The sequence below is a fragment of the Carettochelys insculpta genome, chromosome 8 (genome assembly GCF_033958435.1).
Source record: "Carettochelys insculpta isolate YL-2023 chromosome 8, ASM3395843v1, whole genome shotgun sequence".
NCBI classification, from domain to species: Eukaryota; Metazoa; Chordata; order Testudines; family Carettochelyidae; genus Carettochelys; species Carettochelys insculpta.
Window position 1 is genome coordinate 66,154,389 of NC_134144.1, and position 16,208 is coordinate 66,170,596.

Here is a 16,208-nt window from a genome sequence, read left to right on the forward strand (position 1 = left end):
TACAGAGCGGGCCAAAGACGCCGGGGTGTAGCGCCATTGAATTCAGCACACTGGGGATGAATGTAGTCTATCGTTGGAATCACATCCTGACCTGATGGCGCAACTCATGTTGTGCTTCATGGAAAGTCTCCAGAGGGACAGTTTGTCACCTGCCTATCATCCCTGCATGAAGAGATAGGAAAGGCACAGGCGTTAAAGCTCTTAACAGCACAAGTGAAGCTACCCACAGAGATTTAATTGCAACCCCCTTCTGGGTTTGTGGATTTCTAAAATTTGCTGCTGCCTAATTTACCCTTTTAGAAAAATATTAACCAGTGTCTAGTGCCTGGGAGCCTAATCATCTGTTTATTAAAACAAGACCAACAATATGTTTGTGCTAGAAAACATTAAGGTGCTCTGTATTGATCATCCCAATTTAGAGCTTGTTCCGCTACCCTAGTATTGCCAGCAAAAAATTCTTTGCAGCTAATTGCATTATAAATCCTTTAAAGCATTTTCTTAAGGTATTCCCCAAAGATATGAGAGCCTCCAACAAAAAACAAGGAGCACAAAGAAACGGCTGAGAGGTTTTTTTTTAAATTAAGTATTATAGAAAGTAAAGGCAAAAAAATGCAAACGTTAATTAAATGCTAAGCTTGCTTTCAGTGTCTATATTTAAATCGTTGCAGGATATCCTGAAGTTTACAGTCATTCCAGCTGAGCCCAAGGAACAAAGGCTGGGACTTTTATTTTGAGCTAGAGGTGGATCATCATGTCAGACCAGGATTTGATCACCAGCAAACTTACAGAGTGTTTAGATCTGGGGTTTTGATCTGGAGCCAGCTCTACTCTTAACCCTTAGGGAAATCCCCAAGGAAGACTCAGCTTCCATGACCCCCTGAGAACATCCCAACTAAAAACCACCTCTTCTCTCCCACCGATGTGCTGACAGCCTGCTCCTCCTCCCCACATCCTGCAACCCATGAGATTTCCCTGAGCATCATCTTGACCACAAAGGAGCGATTTCCTCTCACTCCCCTTCCTATTGCCCTCATTTATGCTTCTACAAATTTACACTTGTGCTATGACTCTGCCACTGAGTGGAACTAGTGATGGTTTATGCTAACGTGGTAAAGAGGATACCCAGGGGTTCAGTGCTCCATATGCCTCCTGTGGAAGGCAAGGCCATTTAGTATTTAACTGCATGTGCTAAATAGATTAAGCTAAATCACGCTGGCTAGGAAGTAGCTAGTTTTATGTAAATATGCATGAATAGCTAAATTCATTTGGAAGGGTTCCCCACGATACCAATAATAATACTTTGCATGTGGTATGCGCCTTTTACCAATGGAGCTCAATTGTTTGATCAAGCTGGTTAAGTATTTTTATCTTCATATTACAGATGGGGAGTCTGAAGCACAGAAATTTCCCACGGACGCGCAGAAAGTGGCTGCGCCAGAGAATTAAACTCACATTCCCTGACTACCAGCCCTAGGCTCTAACCAACAAATGGCGCCTTTTAATATTTTGATATTTTTTGCAGTTTGGGAGCAATGTATGGCACTTGCTATCACAGCCTGCTTTCTGATCTAAGGAGGCATTCTCTGCCCCTGCGGGCCGGTTGAAGATTATTTAACATGTGCTAAAGCAGGAGCTCTGCCCATTCTAATAACAACATTTGGCATGCATAGAGTGCTTGGTACTGTCACCTTTATTCACAGAGGCTACGATTATACTAGTGAGTCGTGCCCACAAACCTCAGTTTTGTCTACAAAACTGGCAGGCTGTCCAAACACAAAATGCAGTTTGTTGACAAAACTCAGCACTTTTGCTGGCAGCGTTGCCCCTCAGCCATGAGGCATAATGCTGCTGTCCACAGATTCTGCTGACAAAAAAGCTGTGTAAACACACTGCCCGGGAGGTGGGGGGGGAGCTTCTCTCAACAGATGGGGCATCCAGTACAATGGGCAGCCTGTCTGCTGTGCTTCTGGATGCTGTTTTGTGGAGAGCTGCTGGGCAGTCCAGCTGCTCTGTTGACAGAGCAGAGTGCTCTTCCAATTGGCTTTTGTGTGTGGCTGCCCTTTGTTGACAGATGTTTTGTTGGGAAGTCTCTTCCGCTATGTCTACACTACAAGTATCTGTTGAGAGAAGTTACTGTCGACACTGAAATCTCGACAGAACAGCTGTCAGCAGATTGCATCTACACGCAACTTGCTCTGTTGACAGAGAGTGCCTGACTGCACTGCCCTCTGGTGCCAGAAAAAAAAAGCAGTCAAGTAGCACTTTAAAGACTAGCAAAATAGTTTATTAGGTGAGCTTTCGTGGGACAGACCCACTTCTTCAGACCATAGCCAGACCAGAACAGACTCAATATTTAAGGCACAGAGAACCAAAAACAGTAATCAAGGTTGACAAATCAGAAAAAAAATTATCAAGGTGAGCAAATCAGAGAGCAGAGGGGCAGGGGATGGAGTGGAGTCAAGAATGAGATTAAGCCAAGTATGCAAAAGAGCCCCTATAGTGTCCCAGAAAAATTGCATCCCAGTTCAAACCATGTGTTAATGTGTCGAATTTGAATATGAAAGTGAGTTCAGCAGCCTCTCTTTCCAAAGCAGAATGGTGCCAGTAAGTGGACTGGCAGCTCTGCAAAGAGGGCTGCCTGGCAACCGGAAGCCCCTTCTGTCGACAGAAGCGTCTACACTGCAGTTCAGTCGGCAATACACTGTCGACAGATGGTTAAGCTTCAAATTTTTGAGGGGTAATACTGTCTAGGCATGTGCACAGTTCTGTTGAGACTGTCAACAGAACGCTTTGTGTGTAGATGCTCCCTGAGTTACGCTGACAGAAGACCCCTTCTGTTGACAGACCTCTCTAGTGTAGGCCCAACCTTTGACAGTGACGTCTTTTGAGAGATCCCTGTGCTGTAACCGTAGCCAGAGGGCAGGGCTTTGCTCCCTTGAGGGTCCCTGTGAAGTGCAACGATTGTAGCCACGAGTAAGGTACTTCTAAAGTTGAATGACAATGGAAGTATTGGGCCATTAGCAATTGTTGAGCATTAGCCAGTTAATCATGGCATTGCTTCTGGGAGGTAGGTTAGCAAGCATTATTAAACCCTCCCCATCTTTTTCCTCTGAAGTTGGAAACAGGTGATGTACTCTGCCCTACATCACACCCTCAGTCAGTAGCAGAGCCACCATTAGAACTCAGGAGTTCCTGTCAACAAAGACTGAATTAATCTCCCAGCCCATGGTACCTTTCAGATGGGTGACATTCTGCACTCCAGCTAGCAAGAAGCTTGATCACCGATATCTGCACCCTTTTTTGGAAACACAGTGTGTGCCTCGTTTGAGAGTGGCAGTGAAACAAACAACTTGACAATGTCTATGCTACCCCTCGCCTTTCGGAGGGGGCATGGTAGTGAGGCACTTCAGCAAATGCTAATGAGGTGCTGCCACGAATATGCAGTGCCTCATTAGCATAATGGCAGCTGCAGATGCTTCAAAAGTGGCACTTTTGGGATGCACGCCGCCCATGTAGCTGGGGGCCTTTTGAAACGACCCCCCGGGACTTCGAAAGCGCTTCGTCCCAAAACCAAATAGGAAGAAGGGCTTTTGAAATCGGGGTGGGGGGCTGTTCTTTCGAAATGCTACGTGGGTGGCATGCGTTCTGAAAGCAGCACTTTCGAAGCGTGCGTGGCTGCCATTATGCTGATGAGGTGCTGCATATCCATGGCAGTGCCTCATTACCATGCCCCCTCTGAAAGGACACGGCTAGTGTGGCGACAGCCCTGGTGTTGCCTGAGGAGTGGGGGCCAGTTCCTTGTTGTAGCCCAACATCAGGTTAACGTGACCCCCGTCGGAGAGCAAAGCATGCGGTTCTTTAAAAGTATGCGCCTGCCATGAGCACGCGTCAGAGTGGAATGCGCTGTGTGCTTGAACTGACATCGATAGCAAGGGAGGCAAAACAAGAAGCGCCCAGAGGTGTCACAGCCTCTGAAACAAATCTGGTAGCACCTGGCGGGTCAGTCGGCTTTACACCATGGGGAGGGGATGGGGAGCAATGGCTTGTGGCGTGAATGTGAGTGATTCCATGAGACGCCAAAGCAGGGGGAGGGAAAGCCCCTGCCTCTTTCCTAAATGCTGGTGGGAAGATAATACGTTAGCTCGTTCTCATTTTTGTGCTGCTGTTAATCACACTTGTTACTTGGTTGTTAAATGTCTTGAGTCATTTTAGTTTTTCTTCAAAAAAGTGACCGTGACTTGTTACTTACACTGTAGCTGACAGAAGTGACACACTTAATATCGGGGGGTCCAAACCTGGATATCTACCAGTGGAGATGGAGATCAGGTAAATGTGCACCTGCTCTGCCAAAAAGAAAAGAAGGGCCATTTTGGTAACTGCTTGACAGGGAGGCAGCGGCTGTACCGTGACCACTCTGGAAGGGAATAGGTTGAAAGTACAGTTCACCCCTCCTTTCGGTTTAGACCCAGCCTGGTTGTGTGACAATGATGATCAGCCATCATGCCGTCTGCTAGGAGAATCGGAGTCTCTAGAGAAGACTCTGGATTCTGGCTCTAGTAATGGCTGAGCACAGATCCACCAACACATATGGCAAGAGCGGTGGGTCACACCTCTTGACTGACTCCACAGAGAGAGAGAGAGAGAGAGCTGTATATGGTACACACCCATCTTAGCCTCCCCGATGGAGGGACTGTGCCAGTGGCCCAGGAGGGAGACCATGCTGGAGACAGAATCTAAGAAAGAGCTGAAGATAGGAAAGAGCATTTACAAAATATTTATATGTCTATGTAATTTCTTTTTACCTTTTACAGACACTTAACAAGAACAACTTAATACCTGATGAGCGAACCAACTTCTACCCCTTGCAGCAAACTAATGTGTACACTACAACCTATTATCCCAGTACACTGAATAAGTATGACTACAGGCCTGAGGCCTCTCCTGGAAGGACCTTTACCAACAGCTGATGATGGACAGATTGTCCAAGGACTGGATCACTTCCTATGTGAATTGTTTTATTAAACTGAGTTTATGGACCAAATATTGGCCTGGTCTCTCGATGTAAATATTGTACAAGTAGGCCCTTTTTTTTTGTTTGGTTTAACTGTATTACTTTCAAACAGCTCATCTCCTTAAGTGGACAGAATGCTTATGGCCCATGGACCATTCTGCATAGGCTTTTGTGGATATCTGGTTGGAGATGACAATTACTGCTGCAAATATTCATGGCTGGATTATCAGTATTTCTGTCGGAGGCCTGCACTGCCAAGGAGCTGATTCCACCGTGCTACAGCAGTGTGTTCATAGAAACATTACAGATCGCTCCTTAGAGCAAAGGGTGATCATACACTGCGGTAGACCCTTGATGTGATAAGACAATGGTGGTAAATTGAATGACAGGTTACAAGATATGCTGCATGGGACTCCAGGTTAGGAACTGGAACAAAATTTTAGGTTTATAGCAGGGTCTCCAGCATCATCAGAAGATGCCTTTCTCATTTCAGAAAGTGGCCTCAACAATCTTTTTTTGAAACCTCCAGATCAACCAGGGAAAGAAAACTCACAAAGCACTCTACCCAAAGAAGCATTTCAGAATATGTCCAGTCTTAATCAAACTTATACTGGCAATGAGATGGTAAGTGAAGTAAATGTTGGACTAATAGGATGTGGACATTGACTGCATAGCAAAGATGTTCATACCACTGGAAGAAACATGAGGAGTGCTGTATGTGAGCCATGAGCTGTCTTTCAGAAGACATGTACTCTTTTTTACCCCTCCAACTTTGATTCACATCTGCAAGGAATGACAACTCATGTGAAGTCGCTAATTCTTGTTTTATTAGTTTTTAGTTCTTTTTCTTTTTTTTTGAAAAGTAAGAAATTCTGAATTTTTGGCACTGTATTTTTCTAAGGAATATATTCATAGCATACCATGATGCAGAAACTCTGCTGCACATCCTAATAGTGTCTTCCAGTCAGTACTCCATCCAGGAATATTACAGCTGAATAATGTTCATTGTTTGCCAATATTTCTTTAGATTTCTCAGCTAGAAACAAAAGAAAAAAAATCTTGCTACAGTTATTAAAGTGGGACGGTAGCATTATTATAGACAGCCCTGAAATGTCATTTTGTGTATGTGTGTGCAGCAGAAGGCATAGTGTATACAACCAGATGACTGTCCGACATTACTGTTTGACCTAAAGAGACCCCCATCACCAGTGCTTAATGGACAGTTCCATCAATGGACAGTTCCATCAAATGTGTTAGCAACACGAACAAGTTTTACACTGTTACTATTGAATGTTTCTAACTTTATAATGAACTCCTGATAAGACTTATTGAATGCCACAAATACTGAGCATGAGAGAAGCATACAGACCGAAACACTCTTGAACTCCAAGTAGTTCCACACCTGAATTCTTTGTGTGCGCATTACTTTAGTGGTTGCCCTGTTGACCAGGATGTTTTTCAAGCCTTTTGGGCTATGTTGGATCCATATGACAGATTTCACTGTAAGCCAGCAATGATTCATTGCTCATGGGTGTCACTTGGTGGACAAGTGTTTGGAAGCTTGGGCTGAGATGCAGCTGCTCATTGCACACACACCCATGTGCAGAGGTGATAAATGTGAGCAGAGAAAAGGTTTGCTGCTCATGGCTCAAAATGTACAGCTCTTCTAAGGGTGAGGCTGAGCAGAGGTGGACTCTGTAACCTAGTCTGACAATGTGGGCCCACAAGCAGAACAAACTAACCTTATACATCTAAACTAGTTGACCTCAACCTATGCTTGTGGTCTATACCTGCAAAGAGATGTCTTATAAAAATGTCAAGGGCTTCAGATGAGCTCAATAATGCCTAATTTTTTTGGGCAACTCTATCAGTTTAGCAGGCTGATTCAAATGCTGGTGTCAATGTGAATTAGGCAAAACGCCATTTAAATAAAATTCCTCTGGATTTACATCCAGTTTAACCGAAAGCAGATTTTGGCCCAAAAAAGTGTGCTGAGCTGTTTTCTTCCACCTCTACAGCTAGATGCATTCTGACCCACAAAAATCCCAGCCTTGCACTGTCAGTAGACTCTAAGGTAATAGAGGAGCACTGAATACAGCTCGGCAAAAGTAGCAGGCACTGGTCACAAAAGCCCCATTGATTTTCAGTGGAAATAAGAGACCTAATTCCCTAAGGACTGTGGAAAATCCCACACTGAAGTTACAAGACTGATGCAGAGGCGCTCATGTGCTAAACATTTCTCATGTCAGCAATTCAAAAGAAACTACAGGTGCCCCATAGTTGGCTTTGGGAGGGGAAGCACCCTGTGCCCTGCCCATGGTCTCCCCCCCCCCAACCACAGCACAGCTAAAATCATTTAGTCTTTCCACTTGGTGAGCAAAATAAGATCACTATTTCCGCTGTGCTCAAAAGGTGCCTATTTTATAACGGCCATGCGCCCTGGGGTAGGGTATATGTTCATTAAGATAATTCAGAGTCAGTCTTAGTAGCTGTCTGAATGGCTTCATGCAATTGGCAGTCACAGTGGGAATCTGGCCTCCATTTGAGAAGAAAGCAGAAGTGGTGCAGTGGAGGAGGAACACTGCACTCCTATTACTTCATGTTTGCATGCGAACGCAGTTATTTACGGGCAATGCTAATGTGACACGAAGGTTGAATTCCTTCAGAGCACTGCAGTGCAGCCCAGGTTAATGACACAGTATACTAGAGTATCCTTGAGTTTGTTTGGGTCGATCAGGTAATTGGGTAGCAGCTCATCAGCTTGTAGTGCCCATACAAGATTGAATTGTTCCTCCAGCATGAGATTACACTGCTTACATTTCTCATTCTTAAAAGTTTTCGCGATTTGCTGGGAACACCCTGGATGTTACAGCAGTGCTTTCTAACAGCACGTTTAGCTGTTCCTTTTATCTTAGAGACAAAAACCAAAAGGCTGATCAGTCATTGGGCAAGAAACCTCTGTACTCTGCAAATATTTTGTGATAGGATTCAGCTGTACAGCATGTTGAATGCAATAAGTATCTTGCATCCAAATTGGTAGAAGTTAGGGTTTAATGAGATCATTCTTTTCCCATCTCCATGTGAAGACCTGCATTTCTCCCTTGCTGTAAAGTCTGCATGTATGGCATGAACCATGCCTCAGTGTAAAACTGCTTCATGCCACTGGATTGAGATGTCCAGTATAAATATTCCAGCCCTTTAGAACTTGCAGTTGCCTCTAGTAGATGACACTCAAAAGTAAAATTCCTGGAGAAAGGAGGGTGGTTGTTGTAAAGCTGCATTTGTGAATGTTTGTAAATACAAGCTAGTCCCTCTGCTTAAATGTGAAATGTGCAAGGATCAGGGAAGAAATGTGTGGTGCAATGACTGTGGTTCTTACTGCCTGATTTTTGAGAAAATGAAACAGAAGTAACATTGAAATCAAGGGAGAGTGTGGGGGTGGAATCCATTAAATGCCAGATGTGTTAAATATGATTAGAACACCATCATTGATGAATTTGGTGTGAAGATGAAATTGCTGTCCATACTGATCAGTATATTCTTTGTACCAACTGTAAATTTACATTTGATATGTATAAAAAAGTTTATGTAACAAATCTAATAGTGTGCATATCTATCAGTAGATAGAGCATATATTTATATACACACGGTCTCCATCCATCTGAATGCCTGCACAGATAATTTAGACGAAGAAAGGCAGTGCTGATGTTCAAACTCCATAGCAGAAGCCTGAAAATATAGATTAAGAAACCCCATGGTTTTTTTCCTTAGCTTTAGCAAAAGACATCTTTGAGCTAAATATATGTATATTTTTCCAGTTAGAAATGCCTGTTCTCCCCAAAACATTCTGGCAAAGGGAAACTAAGTAAACAATTATTACAGCCACTCAACTGGATGAGTAGTGAGACTGATGCAGCTGTGGGTATCATCCTTAAATTTAACTACATGTAGAGAATAACTGCAAGCAAAGTAGCTGGTTAGAACAAATGGAAAGTAAAACATCTTGAATGGAATCTGATACAAGTTTTCAAGCAATTGAGTGGCAGCACAAGAGCCACATAAATTGTATGACAGCAGCCCAATAAGAGAAGAATTAAGAGACAAAGTGGAAGAGGTAGCTAATGCCTTCGGGCACTGTTGTATTGCCCGGATCAGCCTTCCAGTTTACTGAGGTAATTCTTGCCTAGGGACCGTAATGGGACTCCTTGAATACAGAGCCCATCTGGAGGGGTGGGAACATTGCATTGATATCAACAGATGCAATTCAAGAGTTATGCCCACGAGCAATAGTTTAGCTGAACAGTTGTTTTGCTAGCATGTTTTGTTTGAGCTCTCAAACTAGAACAGTCTCATATAGGTAAATCCCTCATGTAAATGTGTTGAGATCAAACATCAAACCATTTGAGCCAGTGAGGCATCAACCAAGCTGGATGCTATCCATTGCACTGAAGTCTTCACAAGGAAGGTTTGTCAGAAGTAGGGAATGGGTGACGGGATGGATCACTTACTAGTTCCCTATTGTTCGTTCCCTGAGGGCACCTTGCATTGGCTGTGGTCAGAAGACAGAATACTCTGCTAGGTGGCCCATTGGCTGGACCCAGTATGGCGATATTTATGTTCTTAAGGAAACTCACAAAAACAAGCTGTCATGGAGAATTTGGCATCTTAATTCTCAGGGGCAGCATGTTGTGAGGTATAGTCTTTCCTGAAGTGTCTTCTGGGCCTAGCTGCAGCTAGCCCACTATCATTGTAACTGGTGTGTGCTGCCAGAACTTACACTCCCTCTTCTTGGCTCTAACAGTGTGACTAGTTACATGCTATAAAAAGAGCAGTGAGCTTTCTGGAATTCCCAGTGTAAGTAGTTTTGAAATAAAGAATATGCTGACTAGCACTATCACTACTCCTGTATCACACTGCAACCTCTGTGGGATGGGGAATGCTGTGGAATACACAGGCCACAGCACGAGGAGGAGGTCAGCATGCCTATCCCATTAATAACTGAAGCAAAAGGACTCAGTAGAAATATGGCAAAACAGTGCAGAAAAAAGCCACCCAGCTGCATAATCCTGTGGGTTCCATCTAATTTCCCACAACATCTGGATATGCGTATTTTGAGTAGATGAGTTAATTAATCAGAAACATCCTTTGTCACAGGGGGTAAATTGAGCGGGAACTTGGCTAGGACTGAAGCAGGAATGAGGAGGGAATGACAGAGGCAACAATGGCTCTTTGCTACACAGGAAATTGTTAGTAGAAAACAGCATGTTTACCCCGCCCCCCAAAAGGAAAATCTGGCAAGTATTATGGGATGCAATGTGAAGGCACATCACCCTTCCTATGCAATTGAACATGATGGTACTATAAAGGTGACCTAGACTGTAATCACTGCCTTTAGACACTGTGAATTTTTTTTTGGGTACTCTGTATTTTTATATATTGTACAATGTAAAGTATAATTCCGAAATAAAACAGAACCCCCTGGAGAGCTTGTGAGTCATTTCCCCTCAAAAAAAGACAAACCATGAAGCCACTGGAGATTGACAAGCAGCCTTCTCCTGGAATGGTGGTAACACATGTTACAGATGGCAATACACATCTCAGAGTGCACCTAGCCAATTGGGCCAGGTTTATAACCTGGAATAGCTGTAACTGTGTTAATCCTTAGTAAACAAGCCTCTCATTGCCTGAACCATGATATAGGATTGTATCGATCACAATTTTAGCCCGGATAACTACATACTGGCACTGCATGTAAATTTAAATTCAGCTACACAATGGTGAATTGTTGTACACCTCAACAAACCTAATTGTGTTCAGCACTCCAGAATAAAACTAAACACCAAACCCACGCCTGCCACTCTCCCACACTTATGGTTTGTACTTCTAATACACCGAATTTCAGAATAAGGTCCAAAACTTTCAATTGAGTTACTCTGAACTTGGGTGGGTTTGACAAACAAATTAGGCCTAATTTTGCAGCAGGACCCTAAGCTCTGCTCCCTGGCTCCTGTAGTGTGTCTGCTTTGTCCAGGGATACAAATAACCAGTATCCCAAGGACACAATTTTTTTAAACATGAGCTCAGAATATTAGCTTGCTCCAATGAGGCAAAAATATGAGCAACATCCCGAGTCTGTCAGCTGCACATTTCCCACTTGGACTCAGATTGTATCCCAGCTCCTTTGCAATTGTTCCATATCACAGTGAAAAACTGTAAAAATGGGCAAATGATCATAGCCTCTTACTGGAGCATGTTATTGCTCGTATCCTGCTTATTAATCAAAAAAAGACTACAAAAAGTGACAGAATCAGAAACATTTTGGTTTCTCTTTCAAGGCAGCTAAAGACTTGGATTGTAATTTTATACTGAAAATTACACAAGACTGTCATAAAAAGTAGATAGGACTGCTAATAACCTGAAACATGCCACACCTGCATATGGAATAGCTTACCTCTAGCACCTCATAGGCTATCTTTTGGGTGCCTTCAGATACACAAGAGTATGTGCATGAATTTCTTTTCAAATGTAGATCATCAAAAAGCATATGAGAAACACAAGATCAGTAAAAATAAACTTTGTGGGAATCAGATTTTTTTTCAGTTATTCCTACACTTGAATGCACATAAACACATTCTAAATTATTTTATTGTAAATCAAGGCATGTCCATGTAGTGAACTCAAGTTGGAAACTAAAAATCTATGCCTAGCACATTGGCTACTAATTTGAGTCATTAAAGTAACAGGCTCACTTTGTTCCACGTTCCATGTTATTTTCACTCACTTTTACTGTGATTCACAACAAGGTGCATTAGTAAAAATATCTAATATTAAAAAATTGGTAAAAATACCTCCTGCACATATACAAGTTAGCCTCTCTCATCAGGCACCTCTCCAACTTGACCAGTGTGGAGTGAGAGAATTTGCCAGACCACAGGCGGTCAACATCATCTAGTGCATTACCAATGCTGCTTCTGCTTACTCTCAGAAGACATCTAGGGGTAAATTAGAGCTAAATAATAGCACCGAACTCAGAGCCAGGACTGGTGGCTGTAAACAACTTTATCGGACCACAGGCCACACCCATAAGTGGTCATCCGGCTAACAAAAATCATGCCGGACAAAAGCGTCCCCGGCTAGAGAGGTTCAACCTGCATAAGTTTGTTTAGGGGCACTCTAAATCTGAACATTCGCTTATAAGCACAGGCTAGGTAAGCTTATCTGAGCTGGAGAGGGGCAAGGGCTGCCACATGCAATATGCTGAGTATTCTGGCCGTGCTCCACACAGCTGTTACATACATGCTTAAAGTTAAGCACTTTCAGTAGGCCTGCTCTGGTTAAGTGCTGTGCTGAAGCAGAGCCAATGTTCTCAACCCTTTGCAGAATGTAGGATCTGCTGTCTGAGATGTTACTTATCTAACTGGCGATGGCTGAAGATAGCTACGGACCCTACAATGAGAAATCACTTGCTGAACAAGTACAGCAACCACTGAGATAGTGTAGTGGCTTTTGTATCACTGCTAAAGGAATCACTGGAACCTTTCAGCATTATAATTGCTAATACATCCACTGTTTTTGTCCCGCGCCTATTGGTACCATGTCTAAGTACTGACCATTTATCTTTTCTGCTGCCCTGTCCATTTTTACACCATGGGGTTATAGTAAAAACAAACAGATTGATGCTCCATATATCCAACCAAGACAGACCACCCTCCCCTCTCCTCCAGACACGGCACAAAACTTTTAGACTATGGCTACACTACATTCCCCTTTCAGAGGAGGAATGCAAATCTTTTTCTGGAAGAAGGGGGTGTTTCAAAAATGGGGTTTTTTTTCCCCCCAAAGGAACCCCATCTATACGATTGTTTTTGGTTTTGGAGAAGTCTCCTCTGTAAACGTGAATGGACAATATTATGCAAATGAAGCACAAGATTTGTAAATCAGTGTGTTATTTGCATTTTTGAGATTCCTCATTTGCATTCCTCCTCCAAAAGAGGAATGTAGTGCAGCTGCAGCTAGTCTTTGGAAAATGATTTCAGTAGCTGTTTCTAGCCTAGTGACCTGGATCCTGCCAGGATGAACCCCTCTCTCACTGTAACAGCTGACTTTCTCCTCCAACTATTCCACTCTGAAAACGTAACCACTGCCTGTCCTGTGGTCACAAAGTGCTGCAAAACCATTTTTAAATGTCAACACATTCCTACTGTTTGAAGGCACTGATCAGGCTGATGCCCCATGTCTATTAATAAGCCCTGATTTGCAGGAGGCTAGAATTAAGCATTTTCAAAGGGGACTGGACCGGTTTTCATGGGTAAGACTGTCCAAGGTGCATCTGGGATTCTGCCTCACTCACAGCTAAGATAAAAAGGATACAACATTAAATGGAATGAGCCCTCAGGCTGCATTTCAGCATCCGCTCCAGCTCTGAGAGCATTGGAAGAGCCCTTCCAGCTAAAGGCTGATGTAACTTGGTCCTATCCATTCCAGCAGGAGGCTCTAGAACAGCAACAGTTTGTGGAGTAGTCTGGCTGCCTGCAGAGTGCTGATAGGAACACGTCTCAGATGGGTAGTCATGTTAACTGGAAACGTCACAGGAATACACACCATCAAATACCCAACCAAACTAGCATGGCAGCTGCTGGGCAGAGTTTCAGCAAAGCATGGAACATTTAATGTGGTCCCTTTAAGCAGTGTGGTTCAAGAGAAATTCAAGGGGCCATCCCCCTGCTCAAAATAAAGGCCCTCCCCTCCCCCAGGGCCAGGCACCTTCCCCCCCATGCAAACTGCTAGTGACTCACCAGAGCTGCCGCCGTCCGGCAACATGAGCCACTCCACGCTGCAACTGGAACCATGCAAGCTGTGCCGGGCCAAGTGGCGTGGCACATGCGTGGAGCAGGCCGAGGGCACTCCACGTGTGGCTCCGAGGAGCTGCCTTTCACCACACTGCAGTCTCCAGTTCACCACATGGCGAGTGGCAGGCGTATTGGACACCGCAGCCTTAAGGGTTAATACAAACTGTTGCAACTTACAGTAATTGTTATCCAACAATGATTTCATCCAATTATCCCTCTCAGGCAGTGGAGACTTTGGTGTTCTTGGCAGCTTTCTGAAAGTATTACAGCATAAGGCATCCCTGTGTTCCCTTTGGACATCGAGGGCCAACTTTCACAAAAAGTTCTTGGATGCATCATGGTCAGATGGACTTTGCTATGGCTTTGGGAGAAGAACATCATCTGAAGGAGAGAATTTGCTGATGTCAGTGGGGAGTCTGAGCCTTTGACGGTATGGAAAATAGCACAGAGGCTATTGGTTTTCTTCGCCACTGAAGCACTACTGACAACAGAACATGCTACTTTTTTGCAACAGATAAACCACATAGCTTGCTGCACAGACAGCTCCAATCATGTGCAGATTAGAAACGGGGCTACTTCATACTGTTTTGCTTGCAAATCCTGCAATGTCGTCCATGCTATTCTGTGAACCAGTTTAGCATTGCAACATTTAGACCTACACCTCTCCTGACTCAGCATTTCTACAGGGACCAGCACCTTTCCTGGCCTCTTCTGAGTGCTCACTGGAGACACAAATGGCCCAGATAGCAGTGGGGAAGTAGGTCCATTGGTTAGCGCACAAAGGAACACAAAGAGATTAAGTATGGGAAGATTATAGATGAGTGGCTCCGTTCTCAGGTCAAACCAACCCATGAGCACGCAGGGCCTCTAAACTACAGTCAGCCTGTGTCTACAGTCAAAGTTTTCATACCAATGTATCAACACAACCACTAGAGGTGTGCCAGGGCTGTGCTAAACTACAACCCCTTTTCTTCCCAGAGCCCCTTTCACAAGCTCATCCTCAGTTCTTAACTACTTCCCTCACTCAACAGCTACCATGGCACTCCTCTGCAGTATACAGCTGCGACTTAAGCCATCTGGCCCAGCGCCAGAAGTCCCTGAAGACATGGTAGCTACCATCACTCAGTAGTTCCCATCCACCTCAGCGCCACTTATTGCTTTTTCTCTGCCCCTTGCCACAGCACCCTGGACATGGGCCTTTCGGTTCATAGTTGTTGTTCATGCATATAAACAAATTAGGGTGCGAAAACAGATAATGCAAACATACGAGGCTGATGGTGGGTAGACGGTCAGACATCGCATGCAGGAACATGACTGGGCTGGGCTCTGTGAAAGAACATGACATGGACAGGATATGGATAATCCTGTACGGCTCTCTGTGTTTCTAAGTTGCTCTGAGACAAAAGAGAGATGCACACGTTAAAACATGGCAACTACCAATCGATGGTTTCAGGAGCCCTTTGTTATAGAGTCTTTTATGCTCATGCGGCTGCTACTGTCCCTTCAGAGAAGAACAAAGTCCCTCCTAAATGAGGGGAGACGAAGAGGTTACTCACCTTGTGTGTTAAAATTCTGAGATGTGCGCCTATGTTGGTGCCCCACGTCAGGCATGCATACACCCTTTGCCTTTGATCAGGGATTTTGGGTAAGATCTGATATATAAATTGACCTGGAAATGTGACGGTTCACTTGGGATGAGAAGAACCTGTCCAGATTTCGTGAGATTGGTTTTGATAACCTCTCATCTGTGTAAGGAAGGTACTGGTTTTGACACAGGAAGCTGGAGTGTCTTCAGAGAATTGCTTGTGTGACTTCTTGCTGGCCAGAGTGGCAACAGAAGTGCTTTATGTGACTTGTTTGGTGTGGCCTATAGAGGAGCACCCCCTAATCTTGAGCTGTAAGTAGTTCAGTCTTTAAGCAATTTGCCCTGATTCAGCCCTCTCAGCAGTGCCCCAGAAACCCTATAGTATTACAACTGGGGAGATGGGGGCTTTAATAACAGACTCTCATTTAATGCCTTCTTGAAGGAGAAGTGATGAGCTGGAGTGAAGAAAAAGATGGAGGAACCCCTAGGCCCTCTTTATAATCTTGCCCATGTGGAGGGAATTCCATTGTTCCTGCTTTGTGTAGGTGCTTCCCAAAATTGAGTTTGTCACACAAGCAAGTCACCTGTCCATGTCCTTTTTAGGCAAACAGCCATTGCCTAGCTGCTAGTTTGCATGTTCATCACAAAGTTCTTCAGATGTGGATTGGCACCTATTAAGACCTTTTGTCAGTCAAGTACTGATTCACTTGACTTGTAACCTTTCCATAAGGTTGCCAAGCCTCTTGTTGAGGTCTACCACAAA

At 44.1% G+C, this 16,208-nt stretch overlaps 1 protein-coding gene across 2 annotated transcripts in view; it reads left to right on the forward strand.

The window, feature by feature from the left end:
* The window catches only part of SEMA5B (semaphorin 5B), a 341,594-nt gene extending 331,110 nt beyond the window's left edge, over window positions 1-10,484 (forward strand). For both annotated transcript variants that reach the window (XM_075001545.1, XM_075001546.1), the window contains exon 23: window positions 4,812-10,484. In XM_075001545.1, coding sequence (XP_074857646.1) covers window positions 4,812-4,967 — 156 coding nt within the window. In that variant the 3' untranslated portion in view covers window positions 4,968-10,484. The remainder of the gene's footprint in view (window positions 1-4,811) is intronic.
* Window positions 10,485-16,208: the final 5,724 nt, after the last annotated feature.